The 12,205-nt window shown below is 55.3% G+C and overlaps 1 protein-coding gene across 4 annotated transcripts in view; it reads left to right on the top strand.

Annotated features, from left to right (window-relative positions):
- Unc5a (unc-5 netrin receptor A) overlaps positions 1–12,205 on the top strand; it is a 52,914-nt gene that overhangs the window by 24,048 nt on the left and 16,661 nt on the right. The window contains exon 1 of one of the 4 annotated variants that reach the window (XM_010622100.3): positions 9,491–9,515. The exons of the other annotated variants lie outside the window; for them this stretch is intronic. Within the exon in view, the coding sequence (XP_010620402.1) occupies positions 9,506–9,515 (10 nt within the window). The 5' untranslated portion in view covers positions 9,491–9,505. Of the gene's footprint in view, positions 1–9,490; positions 9,516–12,205 lie in introns of those variants that run through there. 4 annotated transcript variants of the gene reach the window in all.

Below are 12,205 nucleotides of genomic sequence, written 5' to 3' on the forward strand. Positions count from 1 at the left end.
ACTGGCCCAGAAGGAGGTCATGCTGACCTTGAAGCGAGCTGGTCTGGGTCACTTGTCAGCAGGGGGTGGATGTGCTGGGCAGCAGGATGGACTGATGCTTCACAACTGCTTTGCCGTCCTGGAGCCTCCACAGGGAGCACCCTGGGAGCCTGGAAGGGTGGGAGCTGCTGCCCTCCCTGCTCCCCATCTCCCTCTCACTCCATTTGTGCCGCTCTGATGGTGGTGCCGCGTTCTGCTCCGGGGACAGATGAAGGTCCACATGCAGTTGATTCTCTGCACACAACAGGCCTTGGCGGGGTCTGTGCTGGGTGAAAGGAAGCTCAGATGAATCCGCCCCTTCCTACCCTGTGCCTCTCTCTGGGATGAGGGTCAGGACCAGCCTCAGGGGCTGACCATCTGTGCTAGCCGGGCCGGGTGGGGAGCAGGACTTGGCTTCGTGCAGCTGTATGTGGCCAGGGTTGCTGACCAGGCACTTTCCCTCTGGAGCCACCCCTGGCTTGTGGGTGCCCCCTCCCAGGAACAGGCTGCCGAGGGCCCCAGGGTGCCAAGCTGGGGTGTGGGGTGCGTCTTCCTGCTTCCCTCAATTCATTAGGACCTGTAAATTTTCCCATTAATATACTTAAAGTTCACTTTAAGGGGAACAAGCACAGAGATAATTGATAATAAACCAGTTAATGACCTCGGTTTACTGTATGTAATTTATATCCACTGATAGCATCTCTCACTCCCAATTACCCATTTAGCTGTGGTGATAACAGCAGTTCAATCAGACCGATACCAACTTTTATATATATTCCAGCCCAATAGCCATAAATACCCACACGGGGAGACTCACTGTCCCACTGTATTTTTTATTAAGATTTAAATATTCATGTAATTATTAGTGATTTATTAAAGAGCTAATGACCTCTTCAGGAGACCCTAAATCTTCACCCAGAGGCCCTTGGCTTCCCCTTTCCCTCTTCCCATCCCCCTTTGCCCTCCCCCACCAAAACCAGAGAAATGGGCTACTCTTCCAAATCCCAGATGACATCTTGGCATCGCCTGTGTTTCCATGGTGATGGTAGGCAAGTGAGGCAGAGGCCAAGGTTGGAGGTCAGGCCCGGGAAGGGGCTGGGCTTCTGGAAGGTGGGTGCTCCTTGAGGACAAGAGGAAGAGGTGGTTGTCCACCAGCCCCCCGAAGCCCAACCTGTCAGCAGCCTCCATACTGCAGCCTCCTGGGGCGTCATTTTGGCATTAGCGTCTTCTTTCCACTTTTGCCCTTGTCTTTTGGAGACTCTTGGGGAAGGGGTAAATCAGTTTCTCTCTCCCCTGCTACTCCTTCCTCCTTGCTTTCATTTTGAGCATTCTACCCTAATTGTATTGAGGATAAGAGGGTGTGAGGGTGTGCAGGGATCTGGGGTGCTGGAACTTAAGGCCCAGGGAAGGCATCAGCTCACCTTGGACTGCAAAGCAGGGCCTGGGCCACCTGTCTCTCCTTCCTTCATGTTCCTTCCAGCCCCCTCTTTACCCACAAGAGCTTGGAGCCCATTAAAGGGGCAGGAAAGATAATGAACAAACCAGGAAAACATGAAATCAATATCAGGAGAAAAAAGTACGGCTGCCATTAAGTGAAATAAACAAGCTGGTAATTATTTGGACAGTGGGTAATTAAAATGGGGTGAGGGCTCATTACTGTCTCGTCAGGGGTGTGATGGGCGCGGCCAGACATCCTCTTCCCAGCTGGAAGGTCACAGCAGGCCTGGGCTTCTTCCCACCCAGATTGGATGAAGGGGGGCATACCTTGCAGAGGGTCTCCTCTGTGTGCCCCCCCTTCCCCAGCCTGCCTGTGACTCTGTCTCCAGCACCCTTCTGCTGGCTCACTTTGGGTCATGATCTGAGGTCCACACCAGCTGCAGGCAAAGCCAGTGGCCCCCAATCTGCTCCCCTAACCCCTTCTCATGAATTCTACTGCTCTGGGGGCCTCCACCTCCGAAAAGGAGCAGTGCCCTCAGGTCTCAGCCAATAGTGGACATGTGCTGGCAGTTAGCTCCAGCCATGAGGAGAAGGACAGATGGCCGTCCAGCCTCTGCCCTGGGCCAGGGGACCTCCTCCAAAGTGCTAGCCAGGGCAGGAAGAAGAGGGGAAGAGAGGCGAGTGAGGGGCAAAGCAGCTGCAGAGCCGGAGCATTCTGGGGCAGCCTCGAGGCAGGGAGAGGTTGCTCCCCCTTCCCCTGTTGTAACCCTGATTTGTAAAGTCAAAACAGGCCTTGGACATTGTCCAGTCTGGTGTTGGCCTGCCAATGTGTTTGGCCTACGCAGTGTTTAAGATGTTTAACATAGTTGTCAACATTATAATATGGAATGTTTCACCCAAAAATGGATTTCCACCTTCTCTCAAAAGAAAAAAATCCTGCACATCTTGGCCAGCCTGCCTGAGCGGCAGCAGCTGACTAGGCTGAGCTGATCTCTTGGTTGGTGTCATCACTCTCTACGTCCTCTGACTCCCAGACAGCCCCTAGAGGCACTCAAGTGTGCCAGTCCTGGCCAGCACCACCTCCTGAGATCCAGGGAGGGAAGGGACTAGCCCGGGGTCACACAGCTAGGTAGGGAGCCGACAGGAACTGCTGCCCCTGAGCTGGACACTGCTGAAAGAGGGGGCTTGGAGCTGCTGTCTCTCACCACGGAGACAGGACTGTGGAGTTAAGTCCCAGAAGAGATGACATTTTGAATTATGAATTAATGAGGCCAGGGCATTGGGAGTGGGTGGGTACCCAGCCCGGGGAAGTTGGAGTGAGGGCCGCCAGCCACTCCAGTTAGTGTCTGTGGCTGAATCTGCTGCAGGCTTGGGTGGGTGAGCAGGGACAAGGCCATTGCACTGGTGGCATGGGATTGTACAGGGAGCCAGTATACTCTGCTTGTGGTCAGTGGGAGTCAAGGCAGGGCTTCAAAGCATGGGGCAGGTTTTCTTTCTACAAATAGCACCATTGTGGCAAAGTTAAGCATGTCACCAAAAGTTGTGAGATAGCCCAGGGAAGGCATGTTGCAAGGGGTAGGGATAGGTGGCCACGGAGCAAAAGAGTGAGGGCACATCAGGGCTAGAACAGTGGATGGTGGAGAGCAGAGAGGGCTGGCTGCTTTGAGACTCCTGCAGAGGCTGCTTGGGAGGCAGTGGCCTGGCTGACTGAGAGGAAACTCTAGGAAGCTGCAGGTTTGGGGGAAGCCCCCGAGCTGACTTGGGACATACCCAGTGTGAATACTCAGGGAGGTATCGGGGAGTAGTGAACATGTTGGGACATTGCTCACAAGCACTGGAGCCTGGCTGGAGACCCATGGGCAGCAGCTGGTGGGAGGTTGTGGGGCCTCCAGGAAAAGGGTATAGCACAGTCAGAGTCTGGATGGAAGAGGGACAGAGGAAGTCAGGGTGACATGAAAGAGCTGCTGTGTGTATCGGCCACTGCCTCTGCCACCACCTGTGGCTGAGGGAACCCACAGGTGGGAACTGGCTGTCACTGGGTGACGGCATGTTCCTATTGGGTCCTCCACGGGGAGGGTCCAGGGCTCAGGTGCTGAGAATGAGAGTTACACGTTGGCTGGAAACCTGTGGCCAGAGTCATCCTTGTTAGATTTGAGCTGGGGAGCAATGGGCTGTGGTATTTAGGCCCATTGACCCTAGAGGTCAGTTTGTGGAAGGTGTGATTCTGGGAGCCTGCGCCCAGCCCTTCCCAGTGTGGTTGGACTTGCTGGACCTCTCCTTTAGGGCGGGCACAATGAGCCACCTTGAGCACACCACACCACACATGACGGCGTGGCACCGGCAGATATTTGCTGAATGAATGTGCCCTGACCCGGGACACGGCAGCCAGCCTGCCTGGGTGGGAATCTATCATTCACTGACTCGCCTCTCCACACCTCAGTTTCTTCACCCCTACTTGGAAATTTAAAATAGTCTTTCCCTCCTTAGAAGCACTGTAAAGATAAGGACTAAGAAAACGTATGTGAGGTTGTTGCTGTGACAGTGTGCATGTGTGCCTGTGGCCATTTCACCATCTCCTCCTGGCCAAGGGCAGGTGACTATGTGACCTTTCTTGTGTCTCTGGGCTCTGGTCCCTGCCCACCCCAAGCTGCTGCTGCTCCTGAACCACCCTGGCCCCAGCTCTGGTTGGGCTCACATTAAACCGCTGAGATATGAAATGTCACCGTATCCGGGACAGGGTCTTTAATTAAATTAATTGCTGGCAACATTGTAAAACTGCCGATGGGGTCATAAACAGCAGCACAGGCGGTGCCATTCATCAGCCCTGCGGACTCCGACTTGGACTCACCAGGGACCACACCTGAGCTGTGAGATGGTTGGCAGATGAGGAGCTGCTGTGTATCACCCCTGTCCCCTGGGCTGGGAACAGGGCTGGGAACAGGACTGGGCACACCAGGCTGCAGCCACCAGGAATGTCTGCAGCCCAATGGGGCCCGAGGCAGCCTTCAGGAGGACAATGGGAGCGTCTCTAGTGGGTGCCGCTCCTGCCTCCACCTCACGGGGAGCAAGGGACTTGCCTTCAGGGCGCACTTGTGGAATGCTTGTACCTTAGGGTTCTTACTTAGCCCATTAAGTTTACCTGGTAAGGGACTTAGTGGAAATGAGGGTGCTTTGGGAGCTGGTATGGTGAGGTGGGATTCATCCTCTGACCTACAGGGCCATGCGGTTCCCCTTGGTGATCCACAGTCTGTCTGAGGAGTTGGTCCGGCTCTGCCACTGATTGCTGTGTAACTGAGCAGATCCTTCCCTTCTCTGAGCTGGTTTCCCCATTAGGAAGACAGGAGTCCCCTTCCCCACCTGCTGCCTTCCTCGTGTTCCCAGCACCCTCCTGACCACCCTCCCAGGATCTCCCGCCTGGCAAGGAACTGTGCCAGAAATTCTTTTATGTCTCTTTCAGCTGGGGCTGCCACAGAACCTGGCAGGGCTCAGAGCCTACATTCCCGCCTCGTACAAGTGGTGACGAGGTGGCTGGGCCAACTGCCCGGCCACCTCTGCCAAATGAGAGGTGGAGACACCCACACCTTCATATCCACGCCTACACACACACCACCTCCACCACCGACACCCAAACCAGAAGTACGCCCACTGCCATGCACACCACGCCAGCAAGAGATTCAAGCAGGAAAAAGCCTGCTTCCCTTGCTTGCTTGCTTGCTTGCTTGCTTGCTTCCTTCCTTCCTTCCTTCCTTCCTTCCTTTCCTTCCTTCCTTCCCATTTCTCCCTGGGCTCTGTGACCACATAATTACCCTAGATTCCATTCTATTTAATTGCAGCTTATTAAATTCTAACCAGCCAATTATCAGCCACAATTACAGCTTAATTCGGGGACACAATAGCTATTTTATCGTTTGTTAATCAAATGCTTATTTAGACCTCAGCTTTATTAACTATTTCTCTGGCCTGAGGCAAGTCCCTTTGTAGGAAGGGGGGGCCCTAAGTGGGGTCCCAGGAACTTGTCCCCCATCACAGCTTTCCTTCCCAGGGGGTTTCTAAGTCCCCTTTGCTGGCAGGCTTGGAGACTCTTAGAGATGGCAGAGGTGTCCTACCACATGTGGGGGCTGAACCTGGAGTGGGAAGGCAGAGTTTGTGTATTGGTGCATAGCACATGTGTATGGGTCAGGCCTACTTTGGGTGCTGGGACTACAGCAGTGAACAGACTAACGTGGTCCCCACTGTTGTGATACATTTTAGGGGAAAAGGAGAACAAAAAGCAAACAAAGTGAAAATAGGCTGGGAAAGGGATGTTGGCTAGTGGGGATTACTTCAGACATGGCCTTTGGGGGGACTCTAAGAAGAGGTGACATTGGAGCTGAGACTGAAGGACTAGGAAGAGGCAGCCCAGGGAAGAGCAAGAGGCAATGAGTTGCAAGCAGAGGAAAGGGCACACGTAAAGGTCCTGTGGTGGATAAACTTGGAGGGTTTGTGAAACAAAGTGTTTACATAGGTAGGAAAGGCCAGATGCTGACCCAGGAAACGCCCTGCCTGGTATCTGACCCCAGCTCTTTGGCAAAGGTCCCTCTGCTCTTGGTGGGTCACACAACCTTCGGCTGGTCTGAGCCTTATGTTCCCCATCTGAAATGCTGGAGGCAGACAGAAGGAACCTGAGCACAGCTGCCAGACACCTGGTCTGTGGCAGCTGGGGTGTGACTGCCTTCTGAGCTGGTGAGGTGGTGCTGTCCCCACCCTGCCCAACTTTGTCCTCCAGCCCATCTGTGTGTCCTCCTTATGTGCCTGTCCCTGTGACCAGGCCCCTGGAGCCCACTGGAGAAGAGGGTGACTTCCCTCAGATCTTGGGAGGTGGCTGCAGCTTCTGTGACACTCTCATGCACGTGTCGCCATGGAAACCAGAGTGCTGCATACACACGTATATGCATGAATACAGGTTGAGAAGCAGCCTTCACCTCAGAGCGGACACTGCGAGGGGCTGTTACCCCCACCTCCTGCATGTTCCTAGATGGAAGGGACTGTCATTGATCCCTCCTTCATTCATTCCAAACACGCCTAGCATGGACTCTGACCTGCCCCTGCCCTCCAGTGGATCTCGTGCTGTTGTGAGCCATGGGCAGGGGACAGGTGATTGAGGGATGGATGAGGGCCTGCGAAGCGGGAGGAGCTGTGCATTCCTGGCCCCTCCTTGCCCTGTGCAGGGTCAGGGCTCCTTGTCCCATTTCACACAGGAGGAAACACAAAGGCTCTGGAAGTAGGTGGTTTGCACAGGGACCTGGAGCTGGGCCCCATACAGCCAGTGAAGTGGCTGGTGGGCAGTGCAGAGGGGTCTGAAAGAATTGTGGCACCCCAACTTCACCTCCAGGCAAGCGTTGCTGCCTGGGACCTTGCGGCTCTCAGTACAGCTCCTCCCCAGATCTGTAGCCTCTGGTGGGGCTGGGGGTTCTGGATTCCAACCCAGTCATGGAACTTCCTCCTTCAGCTCTTGCACTCTTCCCTCACCCTCTACCTCCTCTGTTCTCTGTATGTCCCTGTGTCTCTCTCTGTCCCTCTGTCTCTCTGGCACTGTCTGTCTGCCCACCCCCACCCCCTGCAGAATGCGTTCCTGCATCTCAGAACCTTCTCGTGAGGCTCCCTCACACAGACTCGTCCATGTTTAAATAATAATAACTCACGTAGCCATCTCATGCCACAGGATGCAGATGGCAGCAGAGTATAGATCCTGCCTCCCCTGTGAGCCATGCTGAGCCCTGCGCCCCTCCGCCCCCTCACAGTGCCCAGTGACCTCCGCCTCTCTGCCTCCCTTGGAGACTGCACTTCTGGAGCAGGGTCTCTGCCTCCCCAAGGTCCTGGGCTGGCATCCGAGGCTCCACTTCCCTTCCCAGTGAATTGTTTACCTCACTGATCGATTGGAAGGTGATTGTAGCTGAGCCCTGGGCAAATGAGAAGTTGTGTTTTCCACATCCCAGCCCTTCATTTCTGGGCTATGATCCAGGGAATGAGGTTCAACAAATGCTCTCCAGGCCCTTGCTGTGTCTGACCCTGGCCAGGCCCTGGGGAGAGGTAGGAGACACAGATACTTAGTCCCTGCTCACAAGGCCCTGACCATCTGAGGAGACACATCTGCAGTGGTGGCAGAATAATTTCCAGAGCGGGTATGGCCAGCACAGCCTGGAGGGCAGGGAGAACTTCCTGAAGGAGAGGGTATTTAGGCAGGCCTAGCAGGACAAGCACAACTCAGCCAGACCAACCAACAGGATATGAGCAAGTGGTCCAGTGGAATGAAAGGATCCTAATTCCAACTGGCTTCAGCCAAAATAAGAGTCTATTGGCTCCTGTGGCTGGGATCCAGGGGCCTTTGGATCCAGCGAATCTGAGGCCTCCAGTGCTAGCAGCGGGGGGTCAGCTTCTTGCTCCCCTTGCTTCTCCAAGCTTCTGCTGCAGACCATGAACAGCCTCCTCTTGCACCTGTCCCCTGAGGTGTTGATGAGAGAGGCAGCATCACTACTGAATGTGGCATGAGCCCCAGAGGAAGGCTCAGAAGATAGGACAGTTATCGGGGTGAGTGGTAAAGAGTGTGGATCCAGGAAGGCCTTCCAGAGGAGACAACACCTTTGCTGCTGACTCACAAGGCACAGGACAGACCTCTCCCATTGGTGGCCCCAGCACTCCAGCCTACTCATAGCTTCAAGCCCAGCAGAAAGATTCTTTCTTCTCTTGGCCCAGCCAAGATCCTGGAGTCCCATCTCTTCAGACAGAGGTACCTGAATGTCTGTCTGGGAACGAGGCCTTGGAGGTTCCCATGGAAAAGGAGTGTGCCCACCAGGGACCAAGGATGGGGTGGGCCCACCTGGACCACCCAGGTGTGGCCCTCTTGGAGGGAAGTAAGGCACTGTCAGCTATAATGCCTGAGGGAGGCAGGCCCCAGGATAGAGTACTCCAGAGCCCTTGAGGAGGATCAGACAGTCAAGATGTCACTGGACATGACACAGAGGAAGTCCCTAGAGGTGAGGCCAGTGGGGCCTTGAATGCCCGGCGAGGAGCACAATGCATTGTCTTGTGGCACTGTCCTCCACACGTGTGTCACCTGTTGAACTGGACACCCAGGTCCCACGCCGACCACCAAGTGTAAATTTTCATGGAGAGATTGTTATGAGGCTCCCCCGACAGGCTGGGGGCACAGCACCCAAGGGTGAGGAGTGCAGTACTGGGCCGGCAGCCAGGAACAGGTGAGGCTAGAGAATGACAGAGACTGCTGTGCCCCAGCCCCTCCTCTGCCCATTTCAAGTCAGAGCATTTTTTCAGAGGAGTGGAAGTGGCTTGTGTCGGCCCCTTGCACAAGTGTCTCTGGTGTGGGACCCAGCCCCTTGGGGGCTGTTGGGACCATGAAAGAGCAGGTGGCAGGTGGGGGCTGGCAAAGGTACGGGCTGCTCTGGGGAAGAAGCTTTCACCTCTGCTGGCTGTGGGAGGCCAGGTGACACCCTGCCCCCACCCCTCCTACCCTACTCCCGGGGATGGAGGCCTCACTCACGAGTTCATTAATAGCTTGATTAATCACACCTCATATTTTCGTGGTGCTTTTAAAAATAAAACATTTGAAAGCGCATTCACACCTACCCTGGGCCTCTGAGATACACAGGCGGCTCTTATCTTCCCAGACTGCAGGTGAGGAAAGGGGGTGGGAGGATCAGCTCCAAAGAGCAGCATGTCTGGGTATGGCTGGGGCAGCCTGGAGTGAGGGGCCTTCTCTTTGTCCTGGACTGCCTGTGCTCACTTTGCCTCCTCTGGGATTTCCCACAGACCACCCTTGGATAGATCTTCTAGTCTAAGAAGAATCAGGGATCATTTAGTCATTCAACAAACACTTCCTCAACAGTCAGGCTCCTGCACCAAGTGGATTCATGGTCTTGATGAGAGAGGCAGCATCAATACTGAATGTGGCATGAGCCCCGGAGGAAGGCTCAGGAGATAGGACAGTTACCGGAGTGAGTGGCGAAGAGTGTGGATCCAGGAAGGCCTCCCAGAGGAGACAACACCTTTGCTAATGTTCCCAGGTGGGGCAGGTCTCCATGTCCCGGTCCACTCTGCCAGCGCCTACCACAGCTTGCCCATGTGCCTACCCACTGCTGCAGCCCCTCCCTCACAGGGCACTCTTACTGGGCTCCTGGAGCCCTTGCTCCTCCCCAAGGTCCCTGAGGTCCCTCTTTCTTTCCTGAGGTTTGAGGATCTGCCGTGCTCCCACTGCTCTAGCCTTGCTGCTCACCTGGCCGGCCCCAGGCAAACCAGCTGCTTCCTCTCTTGGGGCCTTCACTCTTCCCGTTTCCTAAAATACTCTTCCACCCGACCTGGGCATCCAGGCACTGCCCAGATGTTCCTTCCACAGCCCTCTCACCCATACCCTTTCTGAAACATCTTCCCTCCCCCGTTCCTCATCACCTTGTCCACACTGGAAAGTCTGGATTTTTTGTTGCGCGGAGTAAGTGGGACGTTGTGGAGAGGAGAAGGTCACAGGTGGTGACCACAGGATAGAGGTCACATGGTGAGCGAAGGGAGATGAAGGGAGGGGCAGCTGCACTGACTGCCCCAGCAGCACCCCGTAATCTCTAGAGGACACCCAATAGGGCCTGAATCTACCACCACCAAAGGCCTTCGTGTCCTTACTGGAGGGCATAGCTGCAGCCTAGAGGGTACCTCCTGGGGCCACCCAATAAATGTCCCCCCAGTGGGGGTGGGCACACCGGTGTGGCGTGACGGAGGCCCTGGAGAGGTGAGCTATGTCCCTTATTGGTCACAGTACATTTATTTTTCATTAGCAGTTAAAGGCAGACATGAGGGATTGTGCCAGGTTCAGCAGGCGGCTGACGTGAGCCGTGCTCGGCACAGTGATCGATCGGGAGACTGAAGAACCTGGAGAATCGTGCGCCACTCCCGGCCCCTCACCCCCACCCGGGTCTCTGCCCACCAGGCAAGAGACAGGCTCAGCCGCCACCGAGAGCCTCTATCCGTACTGAAGCTTGGTGGAAGCAGGAACAGGGAGTTTCTAGGATGCCTTGGAGTCCAGCTTGGTCAGTCTTCTCTGCAGCCCTCACCCCTGCTGGCTATGGGAGGCCAGGTGACAACCTGCTCCCAGGGACGAAGGCCTCCCTCACAGTAGCCACCAAGATGCTGTGGCTTGTCCGGGTCCATCCCTAAGAAGTCACTGGGCTACCGGCCCCCCACTCCCCGCCCACACTCCAGGGCCATTCTCCAAAATTCTTACAAGGCCCATCCCCTGCCGTTCATTCTGCAGACCTTGGGGGCCTGATGGGCCTGACACATGGTCCACACAGTCAAGAGCCAAACTTAGCCCTGCTCTCCTTGGGACTGCTGCCTGGGTCAGGGGCTGGACAGTAGCTGCAGAGGGACAGAAAGCAAATGAGGGGCTGGGGTGTAGCTCAGTGATAGAGTAAGTGCTTAGCATGTTGGTGGCCCCGAGTTCTGCCCCACGTGTATACAAAAAAGGGCACGAGGCAGTGCCCAGTGGGCACTTTGTGGGTCTAGGGTCAGAGTTGGGCTTTGAGGTAAGAGACTCAGATTCTGGATCTCTAAGATGTCTAGATGGCCCCTCCCTTCCACTGCATCCCCTACTTCCTGAGCCTTAACCGTACTAAGCAAAGGGTGGCTCAAGTCAGTGGGTGTGGGAGAGATGACCTTCATGTTTACCAACCACACATGTAGTTGGTGTTCACTATGGAGCTGCAGGAACATGTAAGGAGAAAGCTGCTAAGGGAGGTCACAAGAGGGAGAAGAGCCCACCCAGAAGAGGCCAGAGTCTGGACACATGGGGAAAGGAGGTGGTGGGGAGCGGGCGGGGAAGGCAGGGAGCTGGAGGCAGGACAGCCCCACCCTGCTGTGTTAGAAAAGACCTGCCACACTCACTGTGCCTCATACCCAGCAAGGGCTGTATCCCTCCTTGGCATAGGAAATTTCCCCTGCCATCCAAAGGCAAGATGCCTACCAGTTCTATGCCTGTTTCCCTATCAGCCCTTACCCCTGAAGAGCTGGCTGTGAGCTGAGCTGAAATCCCTTGCACTTATAAATACAAAACTCCTGGTTCTTGACATGAGCTTCACTAAGTGTCTCACATGTCTTTTCATTTTACCCTCAAACCCTGAGACCCGGGCACCATCTGTCTTCCCATTGTGCAAGCAAAGAAACAGGCTCTGGATGGGGTGGACTTGCTGAAAGGCCCCTTAGCCTCTTGGCAGGATCCCGTCACCTTTGCACACCCTGTATGGATGTCCCCAGGACATACATGCACCCCATCAGAGTCTTGGTCTCAAGAAGGAGAGGCAGACTCCTGCCCCGGAGGGAGAGGGGCCTAGGTATGGGTACTCACCGGGGGCAGTTCTGGGGATGGGCCTCTGCATGTAAGCCTCAGTGGATTTTAGAGTCCCCTGGGAGGGTGGAATAGCCAATAAGTCAACTGTGCGAGGTACCTCAGACTCCCCCACAGGCCCAAGGAGATCTCCACTTCACAGATTTCGAAGCCAGTGATTTCCCAAGGTCACCACCCCACTCCCCAAGGTTGCCACTAGCAAGGAACAGAATGGGTTTTGGAAACCTGTTTTCCTCTCTGTGCCCAGAGGCCCCTATTAATTGTGGATGTGGTGGGGAACCTCTGCAGCCCTGGGAGGAAGGCAGGCCGGTGGGGGGCCTGCCAGAGAAGGCAGAGCTGAGTGAGGGTGCCCCAACTCTCCCCCAA

The sequence above is a fragment of the Fukomys damarensis genome, unplaced genomic scaffold, assembly GCF_012274545.1.
Source record: "Fukomys damarensis isolate Sample0158 unplaced genomic scaffold, DMR_v1.0_HiC HiC_scaffold_9, whole genome shotgun sequence".
NCBI classification, from domain to species: domain Eukaryota; kingdom Metazoa; phylum Chordata; class Mammalia; order Rodentia; family Bathyergidae; genus Fukomys; species Fukomys damarensis.